The sequence below is a fragment of the Pipistrellus kuhlii genome, unplaced genomic scaffold (assembly GCF_014108245.1).
Source record: "Pipistrellus kuhlii isolate mPipKuh1 unplaced genomic scaffold, mPipKuh1.p scaffold_m20_p_48, whole genome shotgun sequence".
NCBI lineage: Eukaryota > Metazoa > Chordata > Mammalia > Chiroptera > Vespertilionidae > Pipistrellus > Pipistrellus kuhlii.
This window is the reverse complement of record NW_023425549.1, coordinates 2,173,335-2,191,440: the sequence shown is the minus strand read 5'-3', so window position 1 is coordinate 2,191,440 and position 18,106 is coordinate 2,173,335. Positions and strand designations below refer to the sequence as shown.

Genomic DNA, 18,106 nt, shown 5'->3' with positions numbered 1-18,106 from the left:
ACTACAGAGGAATTCCCGTGCAACCTTTAGTCACATCTCCCCACAGCTGTCCCTAACACCGGTGACCACCGATCTGCCCTATACGTGGTGTCATTTCAGGAATGCTAAATAAATGGGAGCTTACTGCATGTAACCTTTTGAGACTGACTTTTTGACTCAGCATAATGCCCTTGACATCCATTCACATCATTGTGTATATCAGTAGTTCGTTCCTTTTTTATTGCAATGCTTTATTAAATTGGGCAGACTTCCGAGGGCCGTCGGCATCTCCCTGCGGGCGGGTGCATCTGCGTTGGGTTAAGATGGAAGAGAAAGCACCTTTGTCTTGGAATTAGAAAATGACTCCTCAGGGAGGCCCTCCCTGACCATGCATTCTAAAATAGCCCTTCCATTGGCCATTAATAATTCTCTCTTATTTTCATCATCAAATGCATCCATGCTTTGTTCTTTCTTGTGTTTTCACTTGTTTACCTTCCCTACCAGCTGAGAGCTGGGACCTGGTGGGCCAGACTCTGCCCACCCTGTGTCCCCCTCAGCACCTGCTGAGCTCAGTGCTGGCGCCTCCCCTGCCCTTCCCACTTCGGGGCACAGTCTGCTGCTCGACCACCAGCACCGATGCTTCTCTGAAGGAGGACTTTTCTGGCCTCCAGGGCCCGCGTTGCCTCGCATGCAGTAGGTGCCAGCTGGTGGGGCAGAGCACCCCTCTCCCTTATCCTGTAGAGGAGTCCCTCTGAGCTCTCCACACAGCTCCAGACTCCAGGTGGGCCGAGCTCCAGGGCCCAGAGGAGTGGCTGGCTTGGTAACAACTGTGGGCTGCCTCTCCCCTCTCTCTTCCCCGTGCTCCATCGAGTCTGCCTCCCCGTCTGAATAAACTCCTTCCACTGGAATCCTTGCCTCGGTGTCTGCTCCTGGGGAATCCAGACGAAGACAAATGAATTAATGAAGAAGAGCCTGGGTGTGATCCGCACTCCACCACTTGGCAGAGGGCACTGTGGCACCGTGTGTGCCGGAGACTCGCCTCTCAGGATGAGAGAGCAGTGGCAGCAGGAAGTGAAGGTGCCCTGCTTCTCCTGCCGCCAGCCTCGCCACCCTCACCACCTGTGATGGGCGGGCGCAGACGCTCTGCCTGCTGGCGGGCACCTAGGGTTTGCCCAGCACGCCGTGGGTCAGTGGCCAGCAGCTTCCTGCCAGCCCTCTCCGGCTCTGTGAAAGGAAACATCAGAAGCTGGGTTGCTAACGAGGCTCTGGATTCCCGTTCTCCAACTATGAGCACTTAGCCCTCCTGCTATTCCTCCAGCTGACTGAAAGTCAGGGAAATCAGTGGCGGCCCTCGCGCCCTGCCCTGGGGTCAGTCTCAGCCTCTGCCTTTTTCAAGCAGCCGCAGGGACCCAGTTTAGGCCCAGCTCAGCCAAGGGACGAGACGACCCCTGGATTTTAGACGTGCTTTCTTGAGCCCTCGCAGCCGCCAGGGCACTGGAAGTCCTTGCAAAGCTTGAGAAACTTGCCAGAACAAGTCAGAACCCCTTGAACTCCTCTCTCCCCCTCAACAAAAGCAGCCTCCGCCCCCCTGAAAGGCACTGTTGTCACTGGAACAAGCCGCCTTTGTTCGTCCCTGCAGCTGGAGCGGGCCTCCGTCTCCTGGGGCGGCAAAACCCAGTCAGCCAATCTCCTTCCCCGCCTCTGTCACTTCAGGCTCGGTCCTGGTGACAGGAGTCTGTGGTGATGCTCCTGTTAATAAAAGGGACCACTTCAGCCAGTGTCAGGGATGTGGTGGCGGCTTGTAGGCGCATGGGACTGGCAACTGTTCGGCCCTAAGCAGAGACCCTAAATTCAAATGCCTGCAGGTCCTGGCAGAGGCATAATGAGGGAGTGAGGCGAGTGTGAAACGGTGTGTGGGGCCTGGGGCTGGGTGTCAGGGACCCGTGCTGCCACCCCCGCTTTCGGGTCTGCAGAGAAGCAGGAATGCAGCCTGAGGAGCGGAATCCTCCCTATCGTCAAGTGTTGGCAGAGAATGTGCCTTTTTGTTTTAGAACACTCATGAGCCAAATAAAATAGCTGTGTTGGCCAAATTCAGTTTACAGTCTTTTTAAAGTTTCAATGAGAGGACTGATATTAGGAGGTAAATGTCACTTATCCATTTATTGATTCATTCAACAAAGTTTTTTTTGGCATTTATGATGTGCCGAGGAATTTTGCTGAATGTTAGGGTTCTGGAATGAATCTGATGTGGCCACTTCCCTTAAAGAGCTCCCAGCTGAGTCGGGGTAGGGCCATGGAGCTAAAGGCAGGTCATTGGGGGGCACCTAGAGGAAGGTTATCCCTGGGTATTTCAGAAAGCTGCAGGCACCCTTGGAGGGAGAGCAATGCCTTGAGGGCAGGGGCAGGGGGGCGCGAAAGCACCTTTGAGCTGAAATTCCCAAGGTGAGGAGGACAGGAAGAGGCTAAGCCGGTGTGGCGATGTCTGGGAGAAGCTGAGAGGACACGAGAGGCCACTAGAGCTGAGAGAAGTCCCCTGATTGGGCTTTTCCACCTGCACCAAAAGCAGGACAGAATTTTGTTGGTGTGAAGGAGAATGACAGCGAGACTCTCTTGCTCTCCGCCCCTTGGCCTTGAGTGTGGCCTAGGCCTGCAGGTCATTGGCTGGCAGAAGTGGCACTCTGGGGTCCTGAGAGGAGCAGAAGGACTCCCGTGCTCAGTGCCACAGCCCCATCCCAACAAATGCCTGAGCCAGTTGATTTCTATTTAAAAATATTTTTAATTTGACAAGGTTTTACAAAAGAAAACAAAACTCTGCCAGGTTTATCAGATAAGGCAAGTGGTGGCTCTTGTCCTGCCCTTCCCTCTAGAGCCCCCATCCTCAGTGCTTCCTCAAGGCCAAGCACAGCAAAGCCATGCATTTTAAATTCAGTTTGATGGTGGGGCTGAAGGCCTGAGTGGCAGCTTTAAGCCAGGGTGAGGATCAGTCCAGGTGGGGAGAGACTGTAGACCTACACCCACCCCTGGATTCTTAGAAAGGGGGCCTGACATTCTGGGGTCTAATCTCCAAGCTGGGCCCCCAGCAGAGAGCACCAGAACTGAGAAGGATACCCTCATAACATCTGGCTGTGAAAAGTAGTGGCATTGCTGTCTGCCAGGGAGAGATGGCTGGAAATTCAGGCACCCTCTTAAAGGGCTAATGCACAAAATTTCCTGTGGAGCCACTCACCTTGTGCTCCTGCAGTGAGAGGGTAGAGTGGACTGGAGCTATGTGAGCAGAAGCCAGGATCAGGGGCTCTGGAGTAAGAGCTCAAAAGGCAGACACCCCAGTTTTTTGTGCTGAGTCATTCCCTCAGGCTGTATCTTTCTCATGCAGACATTTGCTATACAGGCAGCTTTGCCTTGTGGGGGAGAAAAGTTGACTCATCCTATTAGAAAACACCTTGTGCCAGGTGCAGAGTTTCCAACGACTATTTAAAAGAATAATAATTAGCTTCCAGGTAGAAGCAATTGCCCCACCCAGTTGAAAAAATTCTCACCACACCTGAAAATGATTGCCTGGGGCCATTCAAGTCAGAATCCTAACAGTCTGTAGGCAGAAGCATTCTCTGGGGGCTTTGAGTCTTTGCCTGATCCAATTAGTCAGAAACAGTGTTTGCCACTGTCCTGCACTAGAGATTGAGAGGCATAGCAGATCTACTTAATACACAGTCACAAACCCAAACAGACAGCCAAATGAGGACACAAAGAAACAACCCCCAAGTGAGAGAACAAGAGAATGCTCCAAAAGAAGAGCTAAACGAAATGGAGATAAGAAATTTATCTGCTATACAGTTCAGAAAAATGATGGTAAATATAATATGTTCAACAGCATAAGAAAAGACATACTATTAGAATAGAAATAAAGGATGACAAAGCACAAAAAAAAAAAAAATAACACATTGAAAGGAGTACACAGCAGGTTAGGGGAAGCTGAGGATCAATGAATTAGAAGACAGAATTGAAAAAAAATCACTCAATCAGAGAACCAAAGAGGAAAAACAGGAGGAGAGCTTCAGGGAGCTGTGGGACAACATGTAATGTAATAATATTTGAATAGTAGGTATGCCAGAGAGGCAGAAAGGGAGACAGGGATAGAGAATGTGGGTTGAAGAAAGAATGGCAGAAAACTTCCCTAACCTGATAAAGAGGAAGGGGCCTGGCTGTCCGCCCTCAGCCCTCTCCCGGGTTTTTCTTAGGGTGGAGTTGCTTCTGGTGCATGTACTGACTGCTCCCTTCTCTTGCTGGTGTTTCAGAGCAAGAAAGACTCCTCCTTGTGGACCTGCCCCTTCCACCCGCCACTGCAGCTCTTCTTCGTTATCCGCAGCACAAGAAGGCTGCCTGCCTTTGGTCTGGCCAGGATCAAGGTTTGGAACTACTGGACAGCTGATGGCGTAAGTACCAGGCTCTGATGCTTCCCTGGGCACCTAGTGCTACCTAATAGCCTGATTCCTGAAACTGCAAAATGGGTGCCGGAGGCCCTGCTGGTGTGGCAAGTGCCTGTGGGGGTATCATAGCCACTGGGGCAGGGTCTGTGCTCGGAGGTCTGGAATGGGTACTTAGGTCACCCTTTGGGGGAACTGAAAAAATACCAACTGAGGCTCAGTTTTTACTGATGATGAAACACACATAGAGAGGCTATGCAACATGCCCCAAGTCACACAGCCAGTAAGCGTCACAGTAAGAATTTGAACCCCTGAGGTTGGACTTCAGGCCCATTTGCTTAGCCAGCTCTTCTCACACTGTAATCCATGACTGCCATGAGACTTGCTAGAACGCAGGGTCTTCCCTGCAGGCCGAGGGCAGTGCCCCCGTTGTGACATGTCCAACCAGCTCCCAGGTGCCAGCTTCCCTCGTGTGTGCACCCTGCCCTGTGCTTGGCTGCTCCTCTGGTTTCAGAATCCCTCCTCTCCTCTGCCCCCCCACCACCCCTACACCCAGGTCCTCACCTTTCTTCACTGGACTGTGTTTCATGCATCCATTTGCATCCATCCCTTCATTTGACATTTACTCCTGAGCACATAACTAGGGGCCATCAAGCTTTATGATCAATTGTGAGGACTCTGATGTCAGACACAGTCATGCCCTGGAGATACTTTGCATCTGACAGCTGGCAGACACATAAATGAGGAATAGTGCAGTGTGACAAAGACCTTGGTAACGGTGAGCCCAAGGTGCCGAGGGTTTCAGACAGAAGCTGCTGGGACTCAGTGGGAGCTCAGTGACTCAGTGGGAGCTTAGCCTGTTTTCTTCCCCCTCTTATGATAGACCTGGGGATGAAAACTGTCCTACTTCACTTTCCACTATAAGGCAATTTATGGGACAAGTGAGATGCTAGATGGGACCCCACTCTGACCTCAGCTTCAATATTGTTAGAAGGATATTAGGGTATGGTGGGGAGTGTGGTAGACTGGCAAGCACAGGATATATATATATATATATATATATATATATATATGATTTCAGAGAGGAAGAGAGAGATAGAAACATCAATGATGAGAGTGAACCATTGGATTGGTTGCCTCCCATATGCCCCACACTGGGGATTGAGCCCACCACCTGGGCATGTGCCCTGACTGGAAATCTTAACTGTGACCTCCTGGGTCATAGGTTGATGTTCAACTGCTGAGCCACACCGGCCAGACATACAGGCCACTTTTGACCTTCAACTAATGGTTGCCATGTAAGAGAGCCAGCCAGTTCTACTGGGTCCTCTGAGCATTTCCAGGAAGCTGGGAATAGGATTTTACAGTGAGCCTTTCTGGTTTGTGAATGTCAGTAGCTAATTTAAATTCTGTTGAAACCATAATATTATTCAAACCAAACTCATCTTTGGGCTGGAGCTGGCCTGCCCCACACTGTTACCCCTGGGGCACATTGGGCAGGAGTGGGGGACGGAGAGGGGGGCTGCGTCAGACTGGGAGAGGTCAGGGAAGGTACCTGAAGGAGCACATACCTGAGCTCTTCACTAACCTCCATGCTAGATACACCCAGCCTCTCCCATCCTGCTCAGCTCCAAATGCCTGCCTCCGGCTCATATTCCTGAAAAACCCAGATGGCCACTGTCTCCAGGCAGCCAGCCTGACCCTTGCACTACTCTGGACCTCACGAATATGTCCCCTCAGCCAGTTCTAGGATCGATGCCTGCCTCCCCCACAGTGCTGGGGCCTCTTGGGAGCAGGGCCTGCGTTGTCTCCCCACGGCTCTGTCAAAGTAGACATGCTTGGTTGTCAGATGAATGAATGCGTTCATCCCAGGAATGATAAGCAGTTGTCTTGCCCTTTTTGACTTCCCGATGAGAGACTGAGAGCGTTGTTAGAGGTCTGTGCCTCTGCCTCCTTCCTGTCCGCCCTCCCTACTGCTTCCTGCTGAGACTCCCACCCAGTGGCCAGCCACCTTGAAAACAAATACGTGCAAGGCTCCGGGGTTCTGGAGGCTGACGGCTCTGTTCACCCACAACACCGCTCAGAGAAGTAACGGCTTTCTCTCATTCCTGTCTTGGAGTTTTTTAAAACAAATACCTAAAGTTAAAATGTAAGAAAAGCACATACCACTGGAATAACTGAGGAAGTTGCAGTGAGAGTGTCAGCCTACCCGTGGGACTCTCCCCAGACCCTGAATGCAGCCCCAGCACGGCATGGCCCCAGCGCACACACTGCGTCTTGGGCTGTGTCCTCTCATGCCCAGGTCCTCGGGGTGCTTCCTGGCCGGTGGTCCCCAGCATCTTCTGGAATGGGCAATGAAACTCCTGGCTGCCCAGACCCGCACCCTGTCACTCAGCCCTGACATTAACATGTATCTCAGGCTGAGCAAAGCAGATTTTCTGTGCTGGATGACAGAGCAGATAAGCTGGGTCCCTTTGGGCCAAGGCCTGCCCCTTTAACCTGCACTCAGCCCTCCTTTGTGTGATGAGCATAAAGGGGAGGAGGAGGCATCGGAGTGGCATTCAGGTGCTTTGCGGAGCTGAGGGCTGGAGGGGTGAGAAGCACAGGCATGCCCACACACAGTGGAGTGGGGCCGGCCGCAGTCCCCGGCAGGGGCGCCTCTACCTCAGGCACACCCACCCACCTGCTGCCAGAGTGAATGGAGGCAGAACACACACAGGAACACGGCTGAGGCTGGCTTCATTTCATATCCTCCGGAGCGTGCTGGTGCTGTGTTTCAGGAGAGACAGAATGAGGGTTCATGGAAATACAGCTCAGCCTGGGAGACACGGCTTGTTAATACAGTGTTTGTGTATGGAATCCAACGAAGAAAAGTGAGAACCCAGAGCTAATCCAGCCACAGCTTATTTAGAATAGAAGAAGGTGCTAGAGAACACACTGCCTTACGCCCTCAGGCTAACTTTTATGGGCACCTTTCCCCTCGGCAGGTGTTTCGGTGAGAGAGCTGGCCCAGAGGACGGGCCTGAGGGGAGAGGAGGGCGGGAGGCTCGGGTCCATGCAGGAAGGCAGCACGCCCGGCACTGGCCACAGCTGCCTCCCAGGATGGGCAGGAGGGGCAAGGCATGCAGACAACATCTGGTGCCTGAGCACCCCAGTGAACCCCAGCAATTCTGCAAGGTCCATGTTGTCAGGCCCCGCCATATAGACAGAGATCTGGGACTTGTTCAATGAGATCCCACCAGGCAGAGATGGTCTCTTTTGCCCACTCTGCTTGGAAATGGCTGCCTGTCCTAAGAAAGTTCTGGAACCTTCCTCTGGTTCATCAAGGAGAAGGTGCATGAGTGATGTGTGATGCCCGCCATGGCTCGGGAGGAAGACATGATGATAGGCTTGTCATGGATTTTTATATTCCCCAGGTTAAGTGACTGCCCAGCTAGTGAGTGGCAGCGCTTGGAAGGAAGCTGAGGTCTGTTGGGTTTTCTCTGGTTTTCTCATCACTGCATCCCCGCAGACTGGCATCTGTCTCCCTTTATAGTATGTAATAATAGTCCAAATGGGGCTCCCGTAGCTCCCACCACCCATCCACTTTCCTTTGTAACAACCTGCTCGTGACCTGCTTCCAGCCTGTAGTAAAACAGGCAAGTCACCCTCTTCACCACGGCATCGCCCTCGGATGCCCCCCCGCTTGGCCAAACGGCGAGTGAGGCAGGACGGACACAGAAATGTGCTCCGTAAGCAGCTTACAACGCGTGCATGATTGAATGAGTCATGTTCATTCCCCTGGCGGTATGTTTCTGTGGCGTGGCGTGGTGGTCTTGCGCTGCCCAGTAGACTTTTCTGCAGTGACATGAGGAAGCGCCATATCCGCCCCGTCCAGAACAGGAGCCGCTAGCCAGGGCGGCTACTGAGAAACTGCATTTCATTTTATTGTTTATTTTAATTGAAATACAGTTAACACATAACATTATGTTGGTTTTAGGTGTACAGTGTAGTGATTTGATATATGTACATATTGTAAAATGATTACCATAAGAAGTTTAATTAATATCCACCACCATATAGTTACAAAAATGTTGTTGTTGTTGTTTTTTATTTATTTATTTATTTTTGTGTGATGAGAACTTTTCAAATCTACTCTCTTAGCAACTTTCAAATATATGCTGCAGTATTATTAACTGTAGTGACCGTGCAGTCATGCCTCCCAGGACTCACATATCTTATAGTAACCAAAAGTTAGTACCTTTTGAGCACCTTCCCCCATCTCCCCCTTCCCCCCCTCCCTGCCTCATGCACACACTCACCCTGCCTCTGGCAACCACCCCTCTGTTCTCTGTCTCAGTGAGTTTGGTTTTTTGTTGTTTGTCTTTCGGATCCACATATAGTAGGATCATGCGGTATCTGTCTTCTCTAACTTACTCCACTTAATCATGAAGCCATTAAGGCCTGTCCATGTTGTTGCAGATGGCAAGGTATCTTAGATCAAAATAATATCCAGTTGTTGTATTAAAACTGCCTTAGTGTCCCACATGGTGGTTCTGGTCCCCTGTAAGGAAGGCTATGGAGGGACGGGCCAGAGAGATGCTCCCGTTTCCCCGCACCATGATGTCCTTGAGAAAATCCGCTGCTAAAGGACCTGAAGCAGTGCCAGCGCAGGCATAACAATAGCTCTCATTAGGCAAGAAGGAACTCTCAGTGCCAAGGGAACAACAAGGACACACACACACACACACACACACACACACACACACACACACACACATTCATACATGCACACACGCATGTCGGGACTGAGTCCTGGTTACTGGAAAGCAGGAAGCAGGCTGGTACTTTAGGAGCAAGAGACTCCCCCCTCCCTCCTTTTCCAAAGACATCCCCAATACAGAGCTTTACTGTGGGGTTGCGGGTGCGGACCTGCCACATCCTCCGCCCTGGTTCTCCACGGTACCTGCTCGCACCTGTCCATGGTTCTAGCCCTGCTTGAGAGGTGTGATGACAGTTCCATCAGCCCATACATGAAAGGCCGGGAAAGACACAGCGTGTACACTCCCTCCCTGGGCCCACAGCGATGGCCTCCTGGCCTGAGGAGGGAGCCAGGGTGTGGGTTGGGGAGCTGGTCCCCAGCGAATGATTAAAAAAGGGTAAATGGGACTGAGTTCCCTGGATCAGGTGGTTCTGCCGGTGGCCAGCCTGAGGCCTCTCCAGGCCCAGCATGCCTCAGGGGGGCAGCAGCTAGACTTCGGGCGTGCCATCCAGAGTGGCCTCAGGGAGGGCTGTGTGACCTCCAGGAGGGCAAGCCTCAGAGTCTCCATCTGTAAGACGGGCCTTGTGCCCCGTGTGCAGTGGCTCTGAGGACTGTGGGACAGGACAGCCTTTTCGTCTTTCCACTTGTCGTCACCAGGGAAGTGACCACTACTTGTTCCCCTCCTAGGATCCCACTCAGGCCAAACCCCCCCTCTGCTGTGGCTCGCTTGGCCTGCAGGACATTGGGACCTGTGCAGATGAGCAGCATCAGGCCGGACACGAGCCTCCCAGCTCCCCACAGCACACCGCTTCCTCTGGTTCCTCCCTAGCTCACCTCCCTCCTACCCGCCTGGCCCTGTGGGCACAGGAGGTTGGACCCCTGTCCTGGCCTGCTTCCCTCCCAGTCCCGCTTCCTGGCTGGAGCCAAGCAGCAGGCGCTGGAGGTCAAGTGGTGCTCCAGATGGTCCATGACGGACCCAGCCCATTTTGGAAGCCAGACTCCATTACAAAAGCCAGGCTGCCTACCTCATGCCTGTGTGGATGGGAGGCCTCCCTCCACCAGCTCCTCTTAAATGCATGTTTCTGTCTCGCCAGATGTTCCCAGGCGGTAATTTTGCGGAACTAGTCATTGAGAGCTGCCTGTGCTGTCCTTCTCAGATAGCTGTTCCCTGATTAATTCCCATCACACGCCTGCTCTGTGCCTCTGCTAGGCAGAGAGTGCATCCACATCAAGGCGGAAGCAGGGCTTTGAGAATCGCGACTTTTGACAGTGGGCAAATAGCAGCTGCCATCCTGCAGCAGGGGTCGGAGCCAGGCCTGTGCAGCACCGGGTGGATGGGTCTCCCTCCACATCGCCCCGAAGCCTCTGCAGCGGCGCCCGGTGTGAGAGCTTGCCCACCTCCCTCAGGGCGGCGGGCGATGTAGATGGGCACCTGTTGGCTCTCAGCTCCCATCTCCCAGAGCAGATGGAGAATGGCCGGGAGTGATGCCAGCCGGGACCACGTCTCCGCAGGCTTTTGTGGGACATTGTTAGAGAGCATGCTGCCTCTCTGTGTTGGTTCACTTAAGATTCCTCAGTCCTGGTTGAGAACCTACTGTGTGCCAGGGGCCTGCTGGGCCTTCGACAAGATGGGACAGGGGCCCCTGGTGCCTTGGAGGTTAACTTTGAGCGGAGGAGACAATAAATAACGTAAAAAGGCGATAAGACCATTTCAGAGACCAGAAGGAAATGGAGCAGGATGCTGAGATGGAGAGGGCGGAGGGGAGGGAAGGTCTCTGTGAGGACAGGAGCCAGCTTTGCAGAGCAGAGCTTTCCGGGAAGTGCTCCGACCGGGGTGGGATGAGTTGGCTGGATCAGGGAACAACAACCAGATCAATGTGTTGGGAGTGGAGGGAGAGTGACAGGTCAGGTCAGAGGGGTCAGCAGGGGGCAGATCAGAAGTCTTCATTGGCCACTGAAGCGGGTGGAGCTTATGTGTGGGGTTTTAGCAGGGGCACAGTGACCTGATAAGTTGTTTTAAAAAGAAAGACTGACTGCTGTGCAGAGGAGGAAGCATGTGCCTGTGGTGGGTTCGCGGTGATGGAGTGGAGTGGAAGCAGGGGCCCGCTGGCAGGTTACGGTAGAGCCTCTTGGAGAGATGGTGGCCTGGCGAGGAGGCAGCACACTCGGGGAGCAGAGGGCAGGTTTGGAGGGGTGTGTAGGTTACAGCCATGGATCCTGGTCCCTGGCTGTGTGAGTGAGCGAGCAGGAGGGGCCAAGGAGGACTCCTGGGCTGTGGGCAACTGACTGAATGGGACCGCCATTTTTAAGATGGGAGGAGACCAGGCTTGGGAAAGTGAAGTAAGGGTTCCGTGTGGGGCTGTGGTTGGCAAACTGCGGCTCCTGAGCCACATGCGGCTCTTTGGCTCCTTGAGTGTGGCTCTTCCACAAAATACCACGGCCTGGGCAAGTCTATTTTGAAGAAGTGGTGTTAGAAGTTTAAGTTTAAAAATTTTGGCTCTCAAAAGAAATTTCAATCATTGTACTATTGATATTTGGCTCTGTTGACTAATGAGTTTGCTGACCACCGGTGTGGGGCGTGTTAAGGTTGAGACACCTGTTACATAGCCTAGAAGAGAGGTCACGTGGTCACTAGGGGCTTAGTGGAGAAGTCAGGGTTGGAAATTAAAATGATCACGAGTCATCAACACAAAGATAGTATTTAAGACCCCTAGTGAGAGAACAGGAATCTGAGGCCCAGGACCCTCCAGCCACTCGAGGCCCAGCTAAGGGGAATCCAGGCAGGACAGCTGAGGGGGAGAGCTGGGGAGCCGGCGGGGGGAACAGGGGGGGCGGGGGAGCCCAGGCAGTGCAGCTGAGGCAGGAGGAAGCCCAGCCAGGTGCGGCCTGCAAGCTGGGGAAGGAGATCACTAGGAGGAGGAGCGGCGATGGTACAGGTGCCACTGAGAAGCTGCCTGCCTGAGCCTGAGAGCTCCCGGTGGATCTGGCCCCTACTGGCCCTAAAACTGACCGTCCAAACCAGGACGCTCTGCGTGAAAAGAGGGTTCTGTGAATAATTGGACCAGGACAGCGGAGTAGATTTGAACCGCCCAGACACACAGGACGTTTCCACCCAGGTACTGGTGCCCTTGGCCCGACTGCAGTGGGGCCAGGGCCACCGGGGTGGTGGTGGCGGGGAGGGGGAGCAGCTGGGACGGTGACTCGAAGGGTCTGCTGTAAAGGCAAAAAAAAAAAAAATGGTGGGGCACCCCGACAATGAACTACCTCAGCAAGAAAAAGGAATAAAGCTATTAGTTCACACAACGTGGATGGATCTTCGAGTCATTATGCTGAGGAAAGAAGCTAAGCCAAGAAGAGTCCATAGTGTGTGATTCCTTTTACTTAAAAAGGGAAGGCAAACTGATCTATCATGACAGAAAGTCGATGGTGGTTGGCTGGGAGGGGTTGGGGGCTACCCAGGATACAAGGAAACTTTGGGGATAATGTGCTCATTGTTTAATTGGAAAGTTGATTTGATGTTAAAAGTTATCAAGTTGTACACTTTAAAAATGTGCTGTTTTCTGTATGAGGTATGTGTTATATTCCTCAGTCAAGCAGTTTTTCAGAAGTGTTCTGATGTGAAGGGAATGGACAGATGGCAGGGCAGTAGCAGGTGGAGGTGTGGTTTCACTCGGCATGAACAGAGAAGTGGGGGGAGAAGAAGGAGACAGGAAGCCTAGCCAGGGACCCCTCTGTCACATGCTGAGAGGGTTAGAGTTCACCCCACTGGCCTGAGGGTCTTCACACTCCTGTGCAAAGGAATCGGAAGAAGAACCTGTTACTCGTGCAGCGCCCACACCACATCCCCTGGGCCAGTGGTCGGCAAACTCATCAGTCAACAGAGCCGAATAGCAACAGTACAACGATTGAAGTTTCTTTTGGGGGCCAAATTTTTTAAACTTAAACTTTTTCTAATGCCACTTCTTCAAAATAGACTCACCCAGGCCATGGTATTTTGTGGAAGAGCCACTCAAGGGGCCAAAGAGCTGCATATGGCTTGTGAGCCACAGTGTGCCGACTACGGCCCTGGGCTCTCCTCCAGCGCAGCTCAGGTGGGACAGGCCAGGTGGGACAGGCCAGGTGGGACAGGCCAGGTGGGACAGGCCAGGAGGGACAGGCCAGGAGGGGCAGCCCAAGTGGGGCAGCCCAGGTGGGACAGGCAGGTGGGACAGCCCAGGTGGGACAGCCCAGGTGGGGCAGGCCAGGTGGGACAGGCCAGGAGGGGCAGACCAGGTGGGACAGGCCAGGTAGGGCAGGCCAAGTGGGACAGGCAGGTGGGACAGGCCAGGAGGGACAGGCCAGGTGGGACAGGCCAGGTGGGACAGGCCAGGTGGGGCAGGCTGACAGGCATAGCCTCGGTTCTCCCGGGCTCTCTGCCTTTGTGCTGGGGCGGTGGGGAGGGACTTCCCAAGCCACGGTGCTCAAGGCAGCCTTCCGCAGCAGGGAAGGGAGTCAGTAGACAACCGCCCAGCCTCTGCCTTGGAGGGACACTGAGTGCCTTCTGTGGGTTCCTCCGGGGTCCTCAGTGGAATAGAGCCCCAGTCGCCCACGGCAGTGACCAGCTCAAATGCCTTATGGGGTTTTCTCGGGCCCTGACTCTTGGGAGCACCTTTCCAGGTAAGCAGCCTGCACTCTAGTCCTTGCCCCGGCTCTGCTCTCAGGACCCCCTGAGCCAGGTCTGTGTTGGCTGTGCGCAGTGAGGCCCAGGACGCACTGGCGTGAAGCCGCTTCGGCAGTGAAGCCCGAGGGTTCACCCGGGGTGGCAGCCAGATCTGCTCTGGCAGGAAACCACCTCCCTGCGACAGAAGATGGAGGTTGGAGCAGCAGAGCAGGAAGCAGGGAGACCAATTAGCGGTGGTTACAGATGTCCCAGCAGGAGGGACGATGACAGACCCATCAGGCACCTCTTTGTGAAGGTCCTTTGATTTATAGTGTAAGCTTCGCACAGGAGGGAGACTGAGCCTTGTTTAACATCCCAGTGCTGTGCTTTCACAAGCCCGTGTTTCTAGCATTCAATTTCTCTTCATCTTCTGCTACAAAATTTGATACATCAGTCTGACACCACGCATCTCTGTTTTGTTAAATTTTGTCTCCAGGATCTTGACGTTGGTGCGAGGAATGTGAAGCTTTATGTCAACAAAAGCCTCATCTTTGATGGCCAGTTAGACAAAGGCGACGGGGAGGCCCCAGCCAACCAGAGCATCCCAGTCAGCCTGAAAAATGAGCAGATTGAGGGGGTGGAGAACAGCATTAATGCCCCCTCGGAAGAAGGCAGAGGTGCCCAGGGGGTGGCGGGCACCGCTCGGGACAAGGAGCTCAGCGCCACCTGCTCGCAGCCAGACGGAGGGGCAGGGGATGTGGCGGTTTCTTCACCAGGACCTTTATTTGGTGAAAGGATGAATTCTCCTGGTTGCATAAAAGACAGTTTGTCCAAGTTAGAGGACCACTTCAGCTCGTCAGCAGCCCCAGTCTCTGTGGGAGGCGAGCGTGCCCCTGCCCCCGGGCCCCCAGGGGAGTGCCCTCCGCTGGACCAGGACCTCTCGCTGACTCCGCAGCCGGAAAGCCTCCCGGGCAGAAAGGTCTCTGAGCCGCCAGGGAAAACCCCCGCCTGGCTGCAGCCCTCTCCCGCAGGGAAAGGCAGGGGTCAGGGGGGCGGGAAGCCCAAACCCCTCTGGCTGCGTCCTGAGAAGCCCCCCGAAGGGACGGGCGGGCTGGTGCCGGAGGAAGAGGACATCTTCAGGGAGGGCCCTGCGGAGGCCAGGGATGACGGCCCCAGGCGTGAGCCAGGACGGGCCAGCAGCCGGAATGCCGCCTCGGAGGACAGAGCCCCGAGGGTGACCCCCAGCGTCTGCAGGGATGACCTGGACATCTTTGAGCAGCCCTCCAACAAGGAGCGCCCCGCTAGTGGGAGGAGGGGCCGCAAGGACGCCCTCGGCAGCAGTCACCGTGATGGGCAACCAGCCCCAGCCGGCAGAGGTAAGCTCGGGGAGCGGTCTGACTGGGGCTCATCATCCCTGCAGGAGGCTGCTGACTGGCACCAGCCACTCAACTCTCCGAGCCTCAGTTTCCCCATCTGCAAAGCAAGGGGTTCTTCTTAACCTGGGGTCACCAATTTACTGTCTCAGGAGCCACAGGGGAGACAGCAATGAGTGAAACGGGCAAGGCATACTTTGTATGTTAAACTCATAGATATATTTGTCATTGCCACCACGATACGTCCCTTTGCTCATTTTTCTTTCAATACATGACTTTTCCAACGCAGACCTGGTTATTCTACCTCTGACAGACATTGGCCTCTAATTACTTCACTTTATCCTTAACTGTCTGTTAGAAAAATAACACAAGTATGACGATAAATAGCAATTGACTCTTGCCTGGATTTCGGAAGGACATTAGGGAGTGGTGGGGACTGTAGCTAACTGGAGTGCATGCCCAACTAAAAGAGGCAGCTGCTGCTTCGCTCAGGCTCTTTTTGGCTTTCAGGACTGCAAGGCCAATGTGTTAGATCTCTTTTCCTTTTGTTAAGAGAAATCAGAAATGTAGACTTTTCCAATTTTCACCTGGTGACTTGTCTTCTGCTCTGTGAACTTTGCAGCAGATCATCTCTAAGTCTGTGAAAGGAGGTACCAGAGGCTGGGTTTCTGAATATTCCACTCAGATTTGGCTGTTGGGAGTGTAGTATAGCAATAAGGTGTCAAAACATTTGAATTCAAACTGCTACATATGGGTTTGGCACTTACAGAGCAGGCACTGAGCCTCAGCATCTTTGTCTATAAAATGGGGGTAGCTCCCCTTCTCAGTGCTGTGAGGAGTAAGATGATGGCTTCGCAATAGTAACAGCCTAGCCCGTGGCAAGTGCTCCGCGAGTGGCGGCCATTTCTTTCAACATTAGCTTGTTGGTCCTTCATTGTCCACACACCACTGGGACCTACCAAGGCAGGGCTCACCCCTAGTCCTCTGAATTTAACCCCACTCCACATTGCATAGGAGCAATCCAGCCCATATCGTGGGCAAGCCTGGAGCGTCTCTGAGCCTCAGTTTCCTCATCTGTAAAATGCTGCCAGTAATACCCATCTCGGGTGCTGTGCCCATGTGCAGTGCCTGGCACAGTGCCTGGCACACAAGCTCACCAGGAGATGGTAGCTGCTGCTCTTTATCGTCACGACATTGGCACTGCCTGCACTCTGTGGCTCTCCCTCATGGTGTATCTGTAGGTGAAACCCAGGTACAATTGACCCATAAACCACTGGGAGATTTGGGGTGCTGACCCCTCGTGCAGTCGAAAATCCACATATATTAATAAATTTTGACTCCCTCAAAACTTTACTGTGAGACTACTGTTGCCCGGAAGTCTTATCAATAGCAAGCAGGCGATGAACCCACATTTTTATGTTATATGTATTATGTAGGTATTCTTAAAATAAAATAAGCCAGAGGAAAGAAAATGTTATTAAGAAAATTATAAGGCAGAGAAAGTACCTTGACAGTACTGTACATATTTACTGAAAAAAGTCACATAGAAGTGGACCCGCGCAGTTCAAACTGGTATTCGTGGATCAACTGTATATATTTTCTCAGTAAGTCACATCAGCATCTACTCCATCATTGTAGAGAAGAGTCCAAAATGTGACGAGTTTGGGCCTCCTTCAGACCCTGACATGTCGCTTAGGACACAGAGCAAGTCCGTGAGACCTGAGTGTCTTCCTGTGGGGCCAGGACTCACCCTGTGTGGGTATCGGGGACAGCGGAGTGGGAGGGAGAGGAGAGCCGAGGAGCTCCTTGCGGGGGTCTCAGGCCCAGGTGTCTGCTCGCGGTGGGTCCTCCGAGTGTGGGAAGGCTGAGTGACTCTGGGGCAGGCTGCCGGGGGCCAGGCTCTCATCCAGGCGCCACTCAGACCAGCTCACTCATCCTCCTATCAGCCCCGTTTACAGCTAAAGGAGATACAAGTGTTAAGCAACTTTCTTCAGGTCTCAGCCAGTCAGGGCAGAGCAGACTTTGAACCTGTGTCCTGTTCCAGCATCCATGCTTGAAGCACTACCCCAGGTGCCCTGTTTGCACAGCCACCATCAGCCCCCGCCCGGGGAGCCAGGCAGTTCTGAGCTTCCCTGGTAAACAGACCCTTGGAGCCTCTGGGAGTTAGGGGTGATGGCTTTACTCGAACATATCCACCCTTTAATTCTTTCCAGGCATGTCACTGGTTGGCTCAGTGACACATTAAGATCTGAGCCCTTAAGATTTAATGCTTGTTAAACCAGTCGTGCTAAAAGGGAAAGGCGCTTTGAAATTTTAAATTGCCCATTCCATAGAGCCAAAGCCATGCCCTGAGGCCCAGCTCCATGGGTGCTGCTAGGAAGCATGACTGCCAGACTCCTCCCTGGGCCTAGAATTGGCTCCATAAGGCAGCCTGGAGGGTTTTCTGTGCAACAGAGCCTCGCACTGGAATGACGTCTGCATTTCGGAATGTCGTTATCAGCGGTCAGTTGGCTACAGGTGAATGCCATCCTGTAGCCCAGTTTGAGCAGTAAAGGAGGTGCTATTTGGGGAATGCTTGCGCTTCTGGACCCCCAGAGGCAGGAAGTGTAGCTGCTCACCTCGTGGGCTTGGGAGGAGGAACCAGGACGCTGGCCAGCACCAAGAAAGCTCATCCCTGACTGTCTAGGTCTTACCTCTGCTTCCCGCTGGCCCCTGTCCCTCACCCTCCCTCAGGGAGTCGGTTTTCTCTGCCTTTGTGCACACAGCAGGAAATGGCCTGGCAGCACTAGGATGACTCAGTGTTCTGGCTCTGTGGCCAGAGCCAGCTCCATAGTCTCAGGGGAGAAGTTGATTGGCCGACTCAGGTCAGGTGTTCACTCCTTGTTCCATCAGCTACAACTGGAGGGCAGTTCACCGAGAATAAACATGGTTCTGTTATATCTCACTATGTACT

At 53.3% G+C, this 18,106-nt stretch overlaps 1 protein-coding gene across 6 annotated transcripts in view; it reads left to right on the top strand.

The window, feature by feature from the left end:
* Positions 1-18,106, top strand: part of LOC118704856 (katanin interacting protein) — a 187,453-nt gene that overhangs the window by 144,080 nt on the left and 25,267 nt on the right. For all 6 annotated transcript variants that reach the window (XM_045572527.1, XM_045572525.1, XM_045572526.1 and 3 more), the window contains 2 exons: positions 4,272-4,409; positions 14,277-15,156. In XM_045572527.1, the coding sequence (XP_045428483.1) occupies positions 4,272-4,409; positions 14,277-15,156 (1,018 nt within the window). The remainder of the gene's footprint in view (positions 1-4,271; positions 4,410-14,276; positions 15,157-18,106) is intronic.